Source organism: Palaemon carinicauda, chromosome 36 (assembly GCF_036898095.1).
Source record: "Palaemon carinicauda isolate YSFRI2023 chromosome 36, ASM3689809v2, whole genome shotgun sequence".
NCBI classification, from domain to species: domain Eukaryota; kingdom Metazoa; phylum Arthropoda; class Malacostraca; order Decapoda; family Palaemonidae; genus Palaemon; species Palaemon carinicauda.
In genome coordinates this window covers 68,345,708-68,363,612 of record NC_090760.1, presented here as the reverse complement: position 1 = coordinate 68,363,612, position 17,905 = coordinate 68,345,708, and the positions used below count along the sequence as shown (strand labels likewise).

Below are 17,905 nucleotides of genomic sequence, written 5' to 3'. Positions count from 1 at the left end.
AAACTGACTTGCATCAGTCTCGGAAGACTTCCCACTTCGATTGGTAGACTCTAATGGTAGACGCTCTCCTTGCTCTAGCAATTGCACTGGCTGCCTCCTTCGAAAAGCCTCTAGCTCTCGAGAGTCTTTCGATAGTCTGAAGGCAGTCAGACGAAGAGCGTGGAGGCTTTGGTGTACCTTCTTTACGTGTGGCTGACGTAGAAGGTCTACTCTTAGAGGAAGACTTCTGGGAACGTCTACTAACCATCGAAGTACCTCGGTGAACCATTCTCTCGCGGGCCAGAGGGGAGCAACTAACGTCAACCTTGTCCCTTCGTGAGAGGCGAATTTCTGCAGTACCTTGTTGACAATCTTGAATGGTGGGAATGCGTAAAGATCCAGATGTGACCAATCTAGGAGGAAGGCATCTATATGTATTGCTGCTGGGTCCGGGACTGGAGAGCAATAGATTGGAAGCCTCTTGGTCAGCGAGGTTGCAAAGAGATCTATGGTGGGTTGACCCCAAGTCGCCCAAAGTCTCTTGCACACATCCTTGTGGAGGGTCCATTCGGTTGGAATTACTTGACCTTTCCGACTGAGACAATCTGCTAGGACATTCAAGTCGCCCTGGATGAACCTCGTTACTAGGGAGATGCCTCGATCTTTTGACCAGATGAGCAGGTCCCTTGCGATCTCGTACAACGTCAGTGAGTGGGTACCTCCCTGTTTGGAAATGTACGCTAAGGCCGTGGTGTTGTCCGAGTTTACTTCCACCACTTTGCCTCGAAGGAGATACTCGAAGCTTATCAAGGCCAGATGAACCACCAAAGGCTCCTTGCTGTTGATATGCATACTCCTCTGACTCGAGTTCCACAGACCTGAGCATTCCCGACCGTCCAGCGTCGCGCCCCAGCCCAAGTCCGATGCGTCCGAGAAGAGAACGTGGCTGGGTATCTGAACTGCCAGGGGAAGACCCTCTCGTAGGCTGATATTGTCCTTCCACCAAGTCAGACAAGACTTTATCTTTTCGGAAATTGGGATCGAGACCGCCTCTAGCGTCTTGTCCTTTTTCCAGTGAAAAGCCAGATGGAATTGAAGAGGACGGAGGTGTAGCCTTCCTAGTGAGACAAATTGCTCCAGGGATGACAGCGTCCCTACCAGATTCATCCACAGCCTGACTGAGCAGCGTTCTTTCTTCAGCATCTTCTGGATGGAGAGCAGGGCTTGATCTATTCTGGGGGCCGACGGAAAAGCCCGAAAAGCTTGACTGCGAATCTCCATCCCTAAATACAGAATAGTTTGGGATGGGACCAGCTGCGACTTTTCCAAATTGACTAGGAGTCCCAATTCCTTGGTCAGATCTAGAGTCCAATTGAGATCCTTCAGACAGCGACGACTGGAAGAGGCTCTGAGAAGCCAGTCGTCCAAATAAAGGGAGGCTCGGATGTCCGATAAGTGGAGGAATTTCGCCACATTCCTCATAAGCCTCGTAAACACGAGAGGAGCTGTGCTTAGGCCAAAGCACAGGGCCCGAAACTGGTACACCACATCTTCGAAGACGAATCTCAGAAAGGGTTGGGAGTCTGAGTGAATGGGGATGTGGAAGTAGGCGTCCCTTAGGTCTAAAGAGACCATCCAGTCTTCCTTTCTGACCGCTGCTAGGACTGACTTTGTGGTCTCCATGGAGAACTTCGTCTTTGTGACAAAGACATTCAGAGCACTGACGTCTAGCACCGGTCTCCAACCTCCTGTCTTCTTTGATACTAGGAAGAGAAGGTTGTAAAACCCCGGTGATTGAAGGTCCGAGACTTTGACCACCGCTCCCTTCTCTAGCAAAAGAGACACTTCCAGTTTCAGGGCTTGTCTCTTTTCTTCCTCTCTGTACCTGGGAGAGAGATCGATGGGGGACGTCGCTAGAGGGGGTTTGCGTACAAAAGGGATTTTGTACCCCTCTTTGAGCAACCTCACAGATTGTTGATCTGCGCCTCTCTTCTCCCAGGCTTGCCAGAAGTTCTTGAGTCTGGCACCTACTGCTGTCTGAAGTTGCGGGCAGTCAGACTCTGCCCTTAGAGGACTTGGATCCTTTTCTCTTTCCTCTCTTCCCTTCGGCACGAGCACCTCCCCTGCTGGAGGCTCTGCCACGAAAGGGCGGGATAAACCGAGACGCTGGAGTGTCTATCCTAGGTCTAGCAGACAATGTAGGCAAAGGGGGAGCTTTGCGAGCCGAGGACGCAACTAGATCGTGGGTGTCCTTCTGCACTAAAGACAAGGCAATTTCCTTAACCAAGACTTCAGGAAACAGGCACTTGGACAAGGGCGCAAAGAGAAGCTCAGATCTTTGGCATGGCGTCACTCCAGCAGACAGGAAAGAACATAGAGACTCTCGTTTCTTCAGGACTCCGGACGTGAATGAAGCGGCAAGTTCGTTGGACCCATCACGGACGGCCTTGTCCATGCAGGACATAATGAGTAAGGAAACATCCTTATCAGCAGAAGAGATTTTCCTACTCAGGGCTCCTAAACACCAGTCTAGGAAGTTAAAGACTTCGAACGCCCTAAATATACCTTTAAGAAGGTGGTCCAGGTCCGAGGGTGACCAACAAATCTTCGAGCGTCTCATGGCAAGGCGGCGGGGAGAGTCTACAAGACTTGAGAAGTCGCCCTGGGCAGAGGCAGGAACTCCCAAGCCGAGAACTTCTCCCGTGGCATACCAGACGCTCGATCTAGACGAGAGTTTAGATGGGGGGAAGGCAAATGCTGTCTTCCCTAAACTCCTCTTGGTCTCTAACCAATCGCCTAACAGCCGTAAAGCTCTCTTGGATGAGCGAGAGAGAACGAGTTTAGTAAAGGCAGGCATGGTAGTAGGAACGCCTAAGACAAACTCTGACGGCGGCGAACGAGGAGCCACAGAAATAAAGTGGTCAGGGAACAACTCCTTAAACACAGCCATGACTTTTCTAAAGTCCAAGGATGGTTGAACTGCTTTAGGCTCATCAAGTTCTGAAGGTTGATCCTCAGGATGTGGTTCAGCAATGTCCTCATCTGACAGTTCCTCATCCGATAACTGATGAGAAAACGGCAAAGGTGTGGGCAACGTTTGACTCGCCGAGTCCGGTCGCACTGGTGCATACGTGACAGAGCCGGACGCAGCGTCATGGAACTGCTGAACAGTCTGGGAACTGTCAACAACCACAGGTGCGCGAGGACGCACAGCGTCCACCCGAGACTGTTTAGACCGTCTGGGTTGTGCAGTCAACACCATACCGGGTTGCGGAGGTTGACGCACCGCGTCAAAACAAGTCACCTCTGATGGTTGATGAACGTCCTGAACGTCACCAACCACATCCGTGCGTTGCCTAACGTCAACGTGCGGCTGGAAATCCACACTGGGTCGCATCGGTGGAGGTACTATCCCAACTGGTTGACGCGAGAAAGCTACCTCAACGTCAACAGGACGCACAACAGACCGCTTGGATGGTTGTTGGCCAGTAGGTTCAGCGGCAACCTTCTCCGCATTGTAGTCCTCCATCAAGGACGCAAGCTTGGACTGCATGTCCTGCAGTAACACCCATTTAGGGTCTACGGAAGCAGGTGCGGTAACAGACGGGGTGAGCGACTGAGACGGCACAACTTTGCCTCTCTTAGGCGGCGAGCAGTCATCAGATGACGGCAACGGGTCCGAACTGTCCCAGTGGCTACAACCGGGACGTTGGACTTGTCCTGAAGGGACCGACTTACGTTTTAAAGGTCTGGAGACCTTGGTCCAAGGTTTCTTACGAGAAACACCTTCGGACGACGAGGTAAAAAGGGGCTCTCTCGTCTTACGTTGGTAGGGGCGATCTTGGAGAGATACGCCTGATACCAAAGAGGGAACGTCTGTTCGCTGATCAAGGCCTCTCGAACCCATGAGTCGTACGACATTGCTTCTCCCCTGGGCTTGGGAGCTTGCAAGAGGTCCCGGACTAGGAGGACGACAGGCACGAACAGACGAACCCTCGAGCGCAACACTGTTCACAACACTTTGCGTAACACAAGGCACTTTGACACTATCCTTCGTGGCACTTTGACACTTGAGTTCCTTAACGTCCGCCATGAGTTGATTTCGGTCACTTGCTAAAGACTCAACTCTCTCCCCCAAGGCATGAATAGCACGCATCATGTCTGCCATCGACGGTTCCTGAGTGCTAGGAGGGGGGTTAGGAACAACCACTACAGGGGAAGGAATAGGTTCAGGGGCATGTGGAGAGGAAAAATCTACCGACCTAGAAGAACTTCTCCTTACCCTATCTCTCTCTAGTCTGCGTGTATATTTCTCAAATTCGATAAAATCGAATTCCGAAAGGCCCACGCATTCCTCACACCGATCTTCCAATTGACAGGTTTTACCCCGACAATTGGAACAAACAGTGTGAGGGTCGAGAGAAGCCTTTGGAAGACGCCTATGACAGTCCCTAGCATTACATTTTCTGAACTTGGGAACTTGTGAAGGGTCAGCCATTTTGAATTAGTCAAGGGAAAATTCCAAAAAACGATCTAAGTCATCAACAATTAATCCGATCCAAAAAAGAGTTCAAGGATTTATTTGAAGAAAAACACCTGTACTGCGAAAGCTCAAACCAAATTAAAGTACTTCACCAAATATGATGGGAAAAACTCCAGGTTCAACAGCGAGTAAAGTACGTCTTGTCGACACGTCGACAGAGAAGAAATTGAGTCTTTGTTTACATCGAGAGTGGTATCTGGCCGACAGTTGGCGCTGGTGGGCACACCCGCAACCTGTATAGCGATCGCTGGCGAGTTTTTACTGTATGTGTCTGTCGAGCAACAGAGTTGCAGCTATTATATATTCACCGGCTGTTAAATATTTAAAAAAACTCTTCCTATTATTGGGGGGTCTATATCAGGTCTATATAGGGTAGTAATCCCAGATTTTAGTAATAATTATCAAGAGAGTAGATATAATTTGAAAAATACTAATTTTCATGATGAATCGCCCTGGCGTCACAAAACCGAAGGTCAGAGGCAAAAATCCTATGCAGTTTGGAGATGTACTAAGTCACCTTATTAATTGGTATAAATGTCAAAGTCCTGTCATTAAAAATCGGCAATAGCTGGCCAGCCCCCTTAACAGCCTGTGCACGAAGATGTCTCAGGCATTAGAATAGGCACGTACTGAGCATAAACGGCACTCGGTCACAGGAGAACCTGTATCCTTGTATTGGATATGTCTGCATCTATATAAAACTGGTTTAAATATATTTTATCCATCCTTCTCTTATTTGGGTGGATGGGGGGAGATACTTCTTCACACATCTTTTCTGAAAAGAAAGGTTCCTCGGTTATAAAGCTTCATAACAGTCTTGACAGTTTCATCCCTAAGAGAGGGAGAAGAAAGAAGAGTAGGAAGCCAGAGACTCTACCTTTCATTCTAGGCTTATGCCAAAATGGGTATCTTAGAGGAGATGCTTCTTGTCATATGAGGGAGCTAGGCTGGCTTACAACTTAATGATCAGCTGCCAAAGGACCAAGGACTTGAGGGTATACCCCACTAGGTTATGGAAGGTGAGGTTTGTTTGAAGTTTCCAGACTCCTGCCTTCAAGTGCCCTTGTCTACAACAACCCTTCAATCCCTTCGGTTGAAGGATCTGGTCTTATGAAGCCCGGGGAGTGCTCTAGGATATCCTTTTGATCCTGCCATTGCTAAATAAGAAAAGGAAAAAACCTCTGGTGGTCAGGCCTGAAGTGCCTAGTCCTGATTTCTTCAGGATACCTCTTGAAGAGAAAAGATGGACAAGTATTCGAATTTGATATTGTGGGGGCGCTGGGTTCTGGGTCTTGGCCATGAACTTAGGAACAAGAGAAAAGGAGACTTCCTTTCATTCCTTTGGATTAACTTGTGACATACGAGATGCCAAGAAGTTCACCAACACACTTAGCTGATGGCAAGGCTAGCAGGAAGAGTCTTATGTGTCAGATCGAGAACATTGCTCCAATCCAACTCTGAAAAAGTCTTCAGAGATTTTCAAGGATCAATCTATTCTCAAGAAGGATTTCAATTCTTTGTCTGCCTTGTTTCGAGTATTGCTCTCTTGTCTGGTCTTTAGCTGCTGATTCTCATATTATTTTATTGGACAAAAACTTACAGCCTATTAAATTCCTAATTCCTGATCTTGATATTAATCTCTGACACCACTGTTCAGTTAGTTCTTTATACATGTTGTATAAGATTTTTTATAAATATGACCATCCTTTGTATTCAGATCTTAACAGATTGTACCATCATGTACATAATACTATGGATGCAGTTAGTTCTAACAGTCTTGCCTTTTCAATCATCAGGCTCACTTCTACATAGTACTCCAGAAGTTTTATTCCAGCTGTATCCAAATTGTGGAATGATCTTTATATCAACCAGTTTAATCGGTGAGACTTCAGTTATTCAAACTTACATTGAATGTTTTTAGGTTGAACAGGTTGACATAAGTCTCTCTCCAGAGTTTATATATTACAGTTCTATTTTATTGTTGCTACTGAAATAAATATATTCTATATTCTTTATTCATTACTTTTCATATAGTTAATTCATTTCCTTTCCTCACTGGGCTATTTTCCCTACTGGTGCCCTTATAGGGCTTACAGCATCCTGCTTTTCCAACTAGGATTGTAGCTTAGCTAATAATAATAATACTAATGAGCATACAGTTCCCATGAGGAGGAGAGGCCTAAGCCCTCAGTATGAGGGCCTAGAAAAGCGTGTACGTTCAGATTGTTCAAGGATGTCAAAATGTTTCCTCGAATACCACCCAAGGATCTCCTCAAATGGAGGAGCAAAACATCAGTTTTTTGTTCTGCCATGTGGTAAACAGGTTGATCCCACAGAGCAAGAATGCTTCCCCAAAGGAAGTAGGGCCCACTCTGACCATAAAACCTGCACCTGCGCAAATAAGCGTGTCTGCTTGAGCATTCTTGCCTGAGATGAACCTCACTGACAGCTCTACAGCACTGTTCACTGCCCAGATGTGCAACAGTTTTATCAACTCGCAAACATTGTACGACGGTCCTTCCCTGCTTGTTGACGTATGCTTTGACTGTAGTGTTCTCGTTCATCATCGCCACTGAGTGCCCTATCAAACTCAGTTGAAAAGCTTGTAGTGCTAAGAAAGCTGCTTACATTTCCACCATGTTGGTATGCAGGTGCTTTTCTTCTGGGGACTACATCTCTAAATTGTTATGAAGGCTGATGGGTTCTTGTTTATTTATTGTACTTGCTGAAGTTACTGCACTTCAGTTTTTAGAATATCAACAATCATCGTGTTGTTACCATGTTTTGACTGGTAATTTTTCCATTGCTTGTTTACCAGTTCTTTGTTTTTAACTGTTTAAGGAGCTAGAGAGATATTTCCATTTTTTTTCTAGATTTTATAATTGTAGTAGAATATAAATAGTGAAGTCAAGTCATGTTAAAGGAGAGATTCAAAGACCTCCACACTGAACTTAAAAGATCTTCTTGGCCTTCATCTGTTACTACCTACTGGGAGCCTCTAAGGACTTATTCCTACAAGTGTTTATTGTGCCTAACGAGTGAGGACTATAATAGACATTGTGACTGTGTAAATTATTATTCCAGTTTTGTTAATAAATTCTCTAAAATTACGTAAGTGTGTTTTGATCTTTGCTGTCATACTTAACAGTAATTCTGATGCATAACAAAATCGACTTAGTCCTTCAGGAGTGTGTCCTACCTCTCCTTTGCATCCGAGAACAGAGGCATCTCTGAAGGTGGGGAGTTATGTAGAACTTCCCTGATGAGATTTTCACCATTCAACCACCAGAGAAGATTATTTTGTACCGCCTCCTCCTCTGGAATAAAATGGGTTAGAAGATCACTGGCTGTTGGGCAGCGATACTTCAAAAACCACAGACGTGACCGCTGGTGGAAATGGCCATGTGGAATGAGGTTCTTTAGTTTTTCCGATGAGGAAAGATGTCCCACATGACTTTGGGGTCATGAGGAGAACAATTGAAGGGTGAATGATCATGAAGCTGATCTTGTTGTGAGGAGACTGTGGAACAAATTCCTACTCACAGTCATGTGAGGGAATGTCTTGTCACTCGTATAAGTGAGACCAATAGCTGGTTCCTCTCATCCCACTAAGAGCCAATTTCTCTCCCTTAGGAACCGAAGTATCCTTGGGGTAAGAGATTGAGGTGTACCTCAATTGCCTAGGGGAAGGGAGAGGAAAAGATCAGTGCCCTTCATCCTGATGGATAGTGTGAGCGCTTAGTTTGGTACAAGACTGAACACCGGTCGTTGGGTCGTTTCTCGGTACTGCACTGTCTACCTCACGAGTAAGCGAGGAAAGATCGGTTGGAGTCTTCCTGGACATCTTCAATGATTTCTTCTGCTTCTTGGCAGAATTAGCAGCATCCAAAAGAACAGGCAAGATGGTCCACACAAGGAGGAAAAAGAACTATGAAAGGAAAAAGAGTGCATACATTTCTCCTTGCCAGCCCTCTTCAGGGTCGAGGTATTGGTGAACAATGACGACATTCCACTGAGGAAAAGGCCGTAGAGGCCTCTTTAAAAGCAGTTGAGACCACATCAAAAGGTGCCATATTGTCCAGCACCTCCACAGGTGTAGCAAGAGACAGGGAAGATACAGTGAGGAAAGTCTCAGAAGTCCTAGTGGTGAGCAATGCCAGATCATTATTGATCTGACCAGCAACACCTTGAGCAATAGGCGGGGGGTATCACCTTCACTAGGGTAAAGTGATACATTCGCTTTCCTTGAGGAGAGCCCTGAGAGCACGCTGAGATCTCCTGGCCCCCCTCATGAATTCCTCCAGAGGACCAGGCCTCAAAGGAATCTACGGAAGACACACCAGGTGGAACACTGATGGAATAAAAGAAAGAACTATAAAGCTTCTTTGGCATGAGTTTAGGCTTTGCTAGCACAACACCAAAAAATAAATCCTTCTTAGCCTTTCTTGATGAACTTAACCCTCTGAAGAGGTGGTCATGACCTGTAATCGTCGCAAGGAGATGGCTGCGAAGTCATTACCCTCCGCAAAAAAAGACGGTAGAAATCAACAGCATACTGTATTTTAAGGTAAATCTGGCACAATTCACCAAGTTTACCCAGACACTCCAAATATCTACACACTTCTCACTTTATTCTTAAAAGATAAAGAACAAAGATTGTAACAGCCAAATTTGAGAGGTTGAAAAAGTGTGTGCACTGCTTATGGCAGAAGTCAAAAGTAAGTGTCTCCTCACCCACCGATATTTATAACTACTGTAATGTACATAGTTATAAATTTCACCAGCTTTACCAATTTCACTGAAGACATACTGTGATTAAAGGACGATAGTTTATATTCATGAAAGAACAAATATAAATTATGGATAAAAAGATGCAGGTACTTTTAATACTGTTGTACATATATAGTTTATCCAGCATGGTGAAATGAATACACCAAAAAAAAAAAATCCTTAAATGATCAAGGGAAAAAGACACTAAAAATTCAAGAACAGATCCTTGCTTAATCTAAAATACCAAAAGAGTTTCAATACTGCATCAACTTACCCAGAAGATTCTTGTAGTTGTGCGTCTGTGGCGAGGCCTGCTGGCCACTCCTGAGTCGCGCACCTTGCATCTTCATGCGAGTATTCACAACCCACAGAGGATTTGTGGTCATTACATTGATGGAACCTGAAAATATATATTTGTACTGAAAGTTTGCAGAACAATAAAGTTTTTCTAAGATATTTCCTGAACTTTATTCTTGAAGAACATATGTCAGTCTGTCATTGAAGTGAAGGATATCTTTCGGTGTTTGTTTACAAGACCACACTCTCCATATACTACCAAATTATGCAAAGATATTGTTTTCCTCCATTACTTTTTCATAATTTAAAACAATTTGCCACATGGGAAACAATATAAACTTATAAAAAAGCTATGGAATTATAAAAAAAACTATCCTGGTTTACTCACTAAGCGACCTGGAACAGACATCGTCAACATAGTCAACCAAACAGAAGTTCAGGATGCCAGCATACATATGATATATATTCAAAATGATATTTTCATAATAAAATAAATTTTTGAATATACTTACCCGCTGGTTATATAAAAGAGCTGAAGTCCCTGACGCCAGGGCAGAAAATTCAAATCTCGCGCTATCGAAGATACGCCAGGTGTACCAACCGCACCCTAGCGGTAGAACAGGTGGAACTACACACCAACTCCAGTTCTTCCATGCCTCATAGCCATACCATAGGTAGTCTCTAGAGGGGAGGAGGGAGGGTGTTAAATTTATATAACCAGCGGGTAAGTATATTCAAAAATTTATTTTATTATGAAAATATCATTTTTAAATATAAAACTTACCCGCTGGTTATATAAAAGAGCTGATTGACACCCCTTGGTGGCGGGTCAGAGACAGCTACATACAGAAAATTCACTTAAGGGTTACATACAATAAACTTAAGCAGTTCTCACCTGATAAGGAAGCTGACAGCAATGATACTCTGCCTCATTTCGTCCGCTATCCTTAAGAGATCCAGTAATCCACTCGGGCTGAAAATCTCTAGGAGCTGTCAAACGGTACAAACACCTATAACATGACAGGACCTCAACCAATACCCTTGTTCCGGGTGCACTCAAGGAACAAATTGACCACCTAGCCAAATCAAAGATTGCGGAAGACTGACGCCCAATCTCCACAAACAACCATAACAAACGAGTTCCAAGAGATAGAAAAGGGGTATTAGGAAAAAAGGGAACGTAGTGGTAGATCATTCACCTACTATCGCATTAGCAGCTATAAAAGGACCCAACGTAAAAAGGTCCTCATAGCGAGTCTGAACATTCTTCAAATAATGGGATGCAAAAACAGACTTACTTCTCCAAAATGTTGTATCCATCAGACTTTGCAGAGAACGGTTCTGTTTAAAGGCCACTGAAGTCGCTACCGCTCTGACTTCATGTGTCTTGACTTTGAGGAGCCTCTGATCCGACTCATCACACTGAGCATGAGCTTCTCGAATCAACAATCTAACGAAAAAAGACAAGGCATTCTTGGACATGGGCATCGAGGGTTTCCGAACTGCACACCACAGAGCGTCTGAGTTACCTCTCAGATTCTTAGTTCTGTCCACATAACACCGTAGAGCTCTAACTGGACAGAGAACCCTTTCCAATTCATCGCCAGCCAAATCAGAAAGGTTAGAAATCTCGAAGGATTTGGGCCATGGTCGAGAAGGGTTTTCATTCTTGGCCAGAAACCCCAGTTGCAAAGAACAAATGGCTTTCCCATTCCGAAAACCAATGTTCTTGCTTAAAGCGTGAACTTCACTAACTCTTTTCGCAGTGGCGAGGGTAACTAGAAAAAGGGTTTTCAAGGTTAAGTCCTTAAATGAAGCCGAGTGTAAAGGCTCAAATCTGTCACTCATGAGAAATTTAAGGACAACATCCAAATTCCAGGCGATGGGAGACGTTTGAATCTTCTTGGTCGTATCAAAAGACCTAAGTAAATCTCGTAGATCCTTATTATCAGAAAGGTCTAGGTTCCTGTGTCGAAAAACCGTCGCCAACATACTCCTGTAACCTTTAATAGTTGATGACGAGAAGTTATGCTTAGTTTTAAGGTCCAAGAAAAAATCTGCTATTTGGGAAAGCGATGTACTGGAAGAGGAAATCGCGTTAGTTCTACACCATTCCCTGAACAACCCCCACTTGGACTGATACACCTTGATGGTTGAAGACCTTCTTGCCCTTGCAATTGCCTTGGCTGCCTTCTTCGAAAATCCTCTAGCTCTAGCGAGTTTTTCGATAGTCTGAAGGCAGTCAGACGTAGAGCTCGGAGGTTTTGATGATTTCGGGCCAAGTGAGGTTGTCTGAGAAGATCGGGTCTCATGGGAAGGCTTCTCGGGACATCCACCATCCATTCCAGTACCTCTGGAAACCAGCTCCTTGACGGCCAGAACGGAGCTATCAGTGTCATTCTGGTCTCCTCGTGTGAAACGAACTTCTGAATCACTTTGTAAAGGATCTTGAACGGAGGAAAGGCATAAACCTCCATGTGTGACCAGTTCATCAGAAAAGCGTCTATGTGTAAAGCTTCGGGGTCTGGAACCGGAGAGCAGTAACACTCTAGTCGTTTGGTCTTCGCGGTGGCAAAGAGATCCACGAGAGGTCGACCCCATAACCGCCACAGACTCTTGCAGATGTCCGGGTGCAGAATCCATTCTGTGGAGAGAACCTGACCTTTCCTGCTGAGTCTGTCTGCGCTCACATTGTTGACCCCCTGGATGAACCGCGTCAAAAGAGTCACCTTCCTTTCCTCCGCCCAGATGAGGAGCCGTCTTGCAATCTCGAACAGAGGCCAAGAGTGGGTCCCGCCTTGTTTCGCAATATAGGCCAGAGCTGTCGTGCTGTCCGAATTGACTTGGACTACCTTGCCCCTGATCTGCTTTTCGAAGCCGATGAGAGCCAGATGAATAGCTAAAAGCTCTTTTTGATTGATGTGGAGAGAGGTTTGCTCCACCGTCCAAGTCCCCGAAAGTTCCTGCTTCTCTAGAGTGGCTCCCCACCCCGAGTTGGAGGCGTCGCAACACAACACGAGGTTTGGGTTCCTCTGAAGTAAAGACAAGCCTTCTTTCAGTCTGGGCTCGTTGTTCCACCATTGAAGATGAGACTAGATGGAAGTCGAGATGGGAATGCAATCCCTGTCGAGGCTGTCCCCTTTCTTCCAATGGCGGTTGAGATGAAACTGAAGAGGACGCAAGAACAACTTCCCCAGGGTCACGAACTTCTCTAACGACGAGAGAGTCCCCAGAAGACTCATCCAATCTCTGACGGAGCAAAGATCTCTCTTCAGGAACGTTTGTACTTTTAGGAGGGCTGCTTGGATTCTCACCGACGACGGAAAAGCCCGAAAACTCCGACTGTGAATCTCCATCCCCAAATAAAGAATCTCCTGGGATGGAATGAGTTGTGATTTTTTCGAGCTCACCAGGAGACCCAGTTCTCTGGAGAGATCCAAAGTCATCTTGAGGTCCTTCAAACAACAATCGGCTGAGGAGGCTCTTATCAGCCAATCGTCCAGATACAGTGAGGCCCTGATTCCCCTCGAATGCAGCATGCTTGCCACGTTCAGCATGATCTTGGTGAACAATAGAGGAGCCGTGCAGAGTCCGAAACAAAGAGCCCTGAACTGGAAGACCTTGTTTCCGTCCATGAACCTCAGATAACGTCTGCAGCTGGGATGAATCGGAAGGTGGAAATAGGCATCCTGAAGATCTAAAGAGACCATCCAATCGTCCTTCCTCACAGCTGCCAGAACTGTTTTCTGAGTCTCCATAGTGAACGTCGAGTTTTGGACGTAACCATTGAGCACACTTACGTCCAGAACCGGTCTCCACCCCCCGGAACTCTTGGGTACTAGAAAAAGGCGGTTGTAAAACCCCGGAGACGTAACATCCTGCACTTCCTCTATTGCTCGTTTCTCTAATAAAAGAGACATCTGTAGAAGCATGGCTTGTTTCTTGGGACCCTCTCTGTATTTGGGCGAAAGATCCATTGGATCTGTGACTAAAGGAGGATTGATCAGGAAGGGGATCTTGTAGCCTTCCTTTAACACCTGGACGGACCAGGGGTCTGCTCCATTCCTCTCCCAAGCCTCCCAAAAGTGAGTCAATCTGGCCCCCACTGCTGTCTGAAGGAGAGGGCAGTCAGACTTTACCTCGGCCGGACTTGCCCCCTCTGCCTCTAGGTTTCCTTCCTTCTGGTTTAAAAGAGCCTCTTCCAGAGGGCTTACCACGAAAGGACTGAGGACGAAACCCAGAAGAAGATTCCTTAGGTTTTCGAGATGAGAATGACGGAGGCAAAACTTTCCTAGTCGAATGAGCAACTAAGTCATGTGTGGCCTTCTGAGTGAGAGCAGTAGCCACCTCGCCCACTAATTCCTGAGGAAATAAAGAATTAGACAAAGGTGCGAAAAGAAGGCCTGTCTTCTGTTAGGGAGACACTCCTGCGGAGAGGAAGGAGCACATCGTGGCCCTTTTCTTGAGAATTCCAGCTGTAAACAAGGCAGCAAGTTCGTTGGAGCCATCTCTCACACCTTTGTCCAAGCAGGACATCAAATGAACCAAACCACTAGTGTCCGTTTCCGTCATATCAGAGACCCTCTTACTCAAAGCCCCCAAAGCCCAGTCCAAAAAATTAAAAACTTCGAAGGCCCTGAAAAGACCTTTAAGCAAATGGTCGAACTCTGGAATGGACCACCAAATCTTCGTCTTCCTTAAGGCAAGACGACGAGAAGCATCTTATCAACACTTGTCACAACACCGAGAGAGTCACGATTCTTCGGTACCACATCAGACACTCGTGTCGACGCACCTTCCGCAACACTAACCACATTATCAACACTTGTCACAACACCGAGAGAGTCACGATTCTTCGGTACCACATCAGACACCGAAACACTTTCCACAGTTCCGATAGGATCACGGTTTTTCAATACCTTTAACTCGGAAAAGATAGTATTTCTATCGGCTGCTAAGGACTCAACTTTCTCACCAAGAGACAAAATAGCAGTAAACATGTCCTTCATAGTAGGTTCCTGATCTACCACCACAGGGGAAGGAACAGGAATAGGAACAGGTAAATTAGGTAAGGTTCTATCCACAGATCGGGAAGAACTACGCCTAACTCTATCTCTCTCTAATCTCCTAACATAACGATCGAAAGTAACAAAATCATCATTAGTTAAGGAAAGACACTCATTACACCTATCATCTATTGAACAAAATTTACCCCTACATTTTACACAAATAGAATGAGGATCATTAGATCCATTAGGAAGTCGTGTACGACAACCCTCACTAACACACCTACGCTGAGCAGGGGAGGAGTCGGCCATTTTAAAGTTAACGTGAGAGACCGACAAGCAAAAGTAAGGGAAAAAACAATAAAGAAAATCTCAAACAAAAAGATTTCAAGATAAGAACCAAGGAAAATTAATCAACGATAGCTTAAACTCAAAAAAGAACGTTGTACATCACCAAACAACTTCCCAAGAGAGTAAAAACACGAGAGCGAACTTCTGTATGTCAGTCAGCTATGACGGCAGAGAGAAGAACTGGAGTTGGTGTGTAGTTCCACCTGTTCTACCGCTAGGGTGCGGTTGGTACACCTGGCGTATCTTCGATAGCGCGAGATTTGAATTTTCTGCCCTGGCGTCAGGGACTTCAGCTCTTTTATATAACCAGCGGGTAAGTTTTATATTTAAAAATATAAACTAAATTAAAAATGGAATAATCAATCAGAAGTGTCCATAAAATATACAATTCAGAAGTAGTATTTACTCCATTTTTAATTTAGTACAGTACAGTATACTGTATATTTTGAATATATATCCAATGTACGCTGGCATTCCAAACTTCTGTTTGGTTGAATATGTTGATGTCTGTTCCAGGTCATTTAGTGAGGAAACCAGGCTAGTTTTGTCTATAATTCTATGGTTTTTTATCATTTTAACTTGTTTTCCATGTGGCGAATTATTTCAAGTTATGAAAAAGTAATACGTAGAGGAAAACAAAAGCTTTGCATAATTTGGCAGTACTGTATATGGAGAGCGTGATCTAATAAACAAATATGACAAATTCAGAGATAATTTGTATTTTTCCCTAAATAATACAACCCTGGAGTTATTTATGTGGATAATCTTTCAGCGTAGCGAGAAGGTAGCGATTAGACCAAGCTTGAGCGGGTAGGCTAGGGGTGGCTGCGGGGTATCCAGCCGCCTCTATATATACTCTCACAGCAGTGACAGATGTCACTTTTGATTGTAGGCAGGTCTTCCAGGGGACAGGTGATGGCGGGCCAATTTATATAAACTCCAGGTTTATATTAGTTAGGCAAAAATACAAATGTATCTCCGAATTTGTTATTTGATCCCATACTAACAAACCTTCTGTTATTTATGTGGATGACTCCCTCTTAGGTGGGTGGAAGCCCTAGATCTGGTATGGACATTGACCCGGTTTTACCTGGTACCGTATATGACTGTGGTCTAGGAAAAACTCTGACTCCTTGTTGAAGTATACAAAGTGAGTATATTAGCGGCCTGTGCAATACAGTGTAATAGAGGTTGTTAATTTGTATGAACGCCTTCTGAGTTTACATAGGAAAAACAAGACGTATCCCATTGGTCCCTCGCAAAAAGCAATGGGGACGTGGAGAGGATATTAATTTTTTAACTTTTACTAGGCTACACAAGAGAAGTGATAATTACCTGCAGAGGGACCCATGGTGCTGTACCCCAAGGGAGGGGAAGATGAAGAAAAGAAAACTAGGCATTCTTCTCATTCATCCCAGTCTTAACCCGGGTAACCAATGCCCTCAACCAACTGCTACTTGTCCATCAAGGAGCTTGAGGTATCTTAAACCTCTTGTTGAGCAGCCACCACAAGAACGATAGTGAATGTATCGAGTCTCCTGTGGGTCACGTAATTTAAGTAATGGGCTGTGAAGGTGGTCTGTCTCTTCCACATGTCTGCTTGGAGAACTTACAACACGGAGAAGTTGCGTTTGAATGCCAGGGAAGTACTGATTCCCCTGACATCATGGGCTCTATGTCGATGAGCCTGAGGAAGATCAGGAGCCTAGGCTATTTCGATTACTTAGCGAATCCAGGAGGAAACCATGTTTTTGGTGATCCTCTTTACTCTACCTGAACTAACAAACAGAGGTGTTAGTCTGAGCCGTGTTGCTGCAGTGCATTATAGATAGTATCTCAAACTCCTCACTGGGCATAGTAACAAGTGATCTGGGTCGTTGGTTAAAGAACGAAGACTCGCAATCTGAAAGGGCCCAAATCTATGGTACAGCACCCCAAGATTTTGAGTCTTAGCAATAAACTCGGGATGAAGCCGTGTGTCACTTACCCCCATCTCCTTGAATGGGCAATGTCATACGAGAAGCCATGAAGTTTGCCGACTCTCTTTGCCAAGGCTAAAGTGAGAAGGAACGCCGTCTTCAAAGTGAGATTTCTGTCAGTTGCATGGCATAATGGTTCGTAAGAGGTCCTTTCAAGGATCTCAAGACGCGAACCACGTTCCAAGGAGGAGGCCTAATCTCTGATTGGGGGCAAGTGATCTCATAACTCTGTATGAGTAAAGAAAGCTCCAACAAAGAGGAAATATCCACTCCTTTCAGCTTAAAGGCTAGGCTTAAGGCTGAGCGATAGCCTTTTACCGCTGATACTGAAAGAAGCTTTTCCTCCCGAAGGTATACAAGGAACTCCGCTATTACTGGAATAGTGGTATCAAGTGGAGAGATATTCATTCCACGACACCAACCCCAGAATACTCTCCATTTTGCCTGGTAGACCGAGGCTGAAGACTTACACAAGTATTCGGACTTACGCTCCGCAACTTGTCGTGGAAAGCCCTTCTAAGAGAGGAGACACTGGATAGTCTCCACGCGTGAAGCTAAAGCAACTGCACGGTCTTGTGGAAGAATGTTCTTGTGTGGTTGTTTGAGTAGATCTGGTCATAGAGGGACTTCTCTCAGTAGATCTACTAGAAGTTGCAGGAGGACTGGAAACCACTCTGCATGATGCCATAGCACAGCTACAAGGGTCATCATTAGATCTTTGGAGGCTCTGGTTTTGTTGAGCAGTCTTCTCATCAGACAAAACGGGGAAAGGTGTCCCATCGGTGTTAGAATCTTGCCATAGAGCCTGGGGGTCCGGGATTGGAGAACAGTACAGCGGAAGATTGCTGTTCAGAGATGTTGCGAACAGGTCTACAGTTGGGGAACCCTACATAGTCAGGACTTTGTTGGCTATCTGACGATTCAAAGACCATTCGGAGCCTACAATCCGAGTCACTCTGTTCAGATTGTGCGCGAGCACA

General features: G+C 45.1%; 1 protein-coding gene across 1 annotated transcript in view; it reads right to left on the bottom strand.

The window, feature by feature from the left end:
* The window catches only part of PMP34 (Peroxisomal Membrane Protein 34), a 104,108-nt gene that overhangs the window by 32,703 nt on the left and 53,500 nt on the right, over nucleotides 1-17,905 (bottom strand). The window contains exon 5 of the mRNA XM_068360122.1: nucleotides 9,567-9,692. Within this exon, the coding sequence (XP_068216223.1) occupies nucleotides 9,567-9,692 (126 nt within the window). The remainder of the gene's footprint in view (nucleotides 1-9,566; nucleotides 9,693-17,905) is intronic.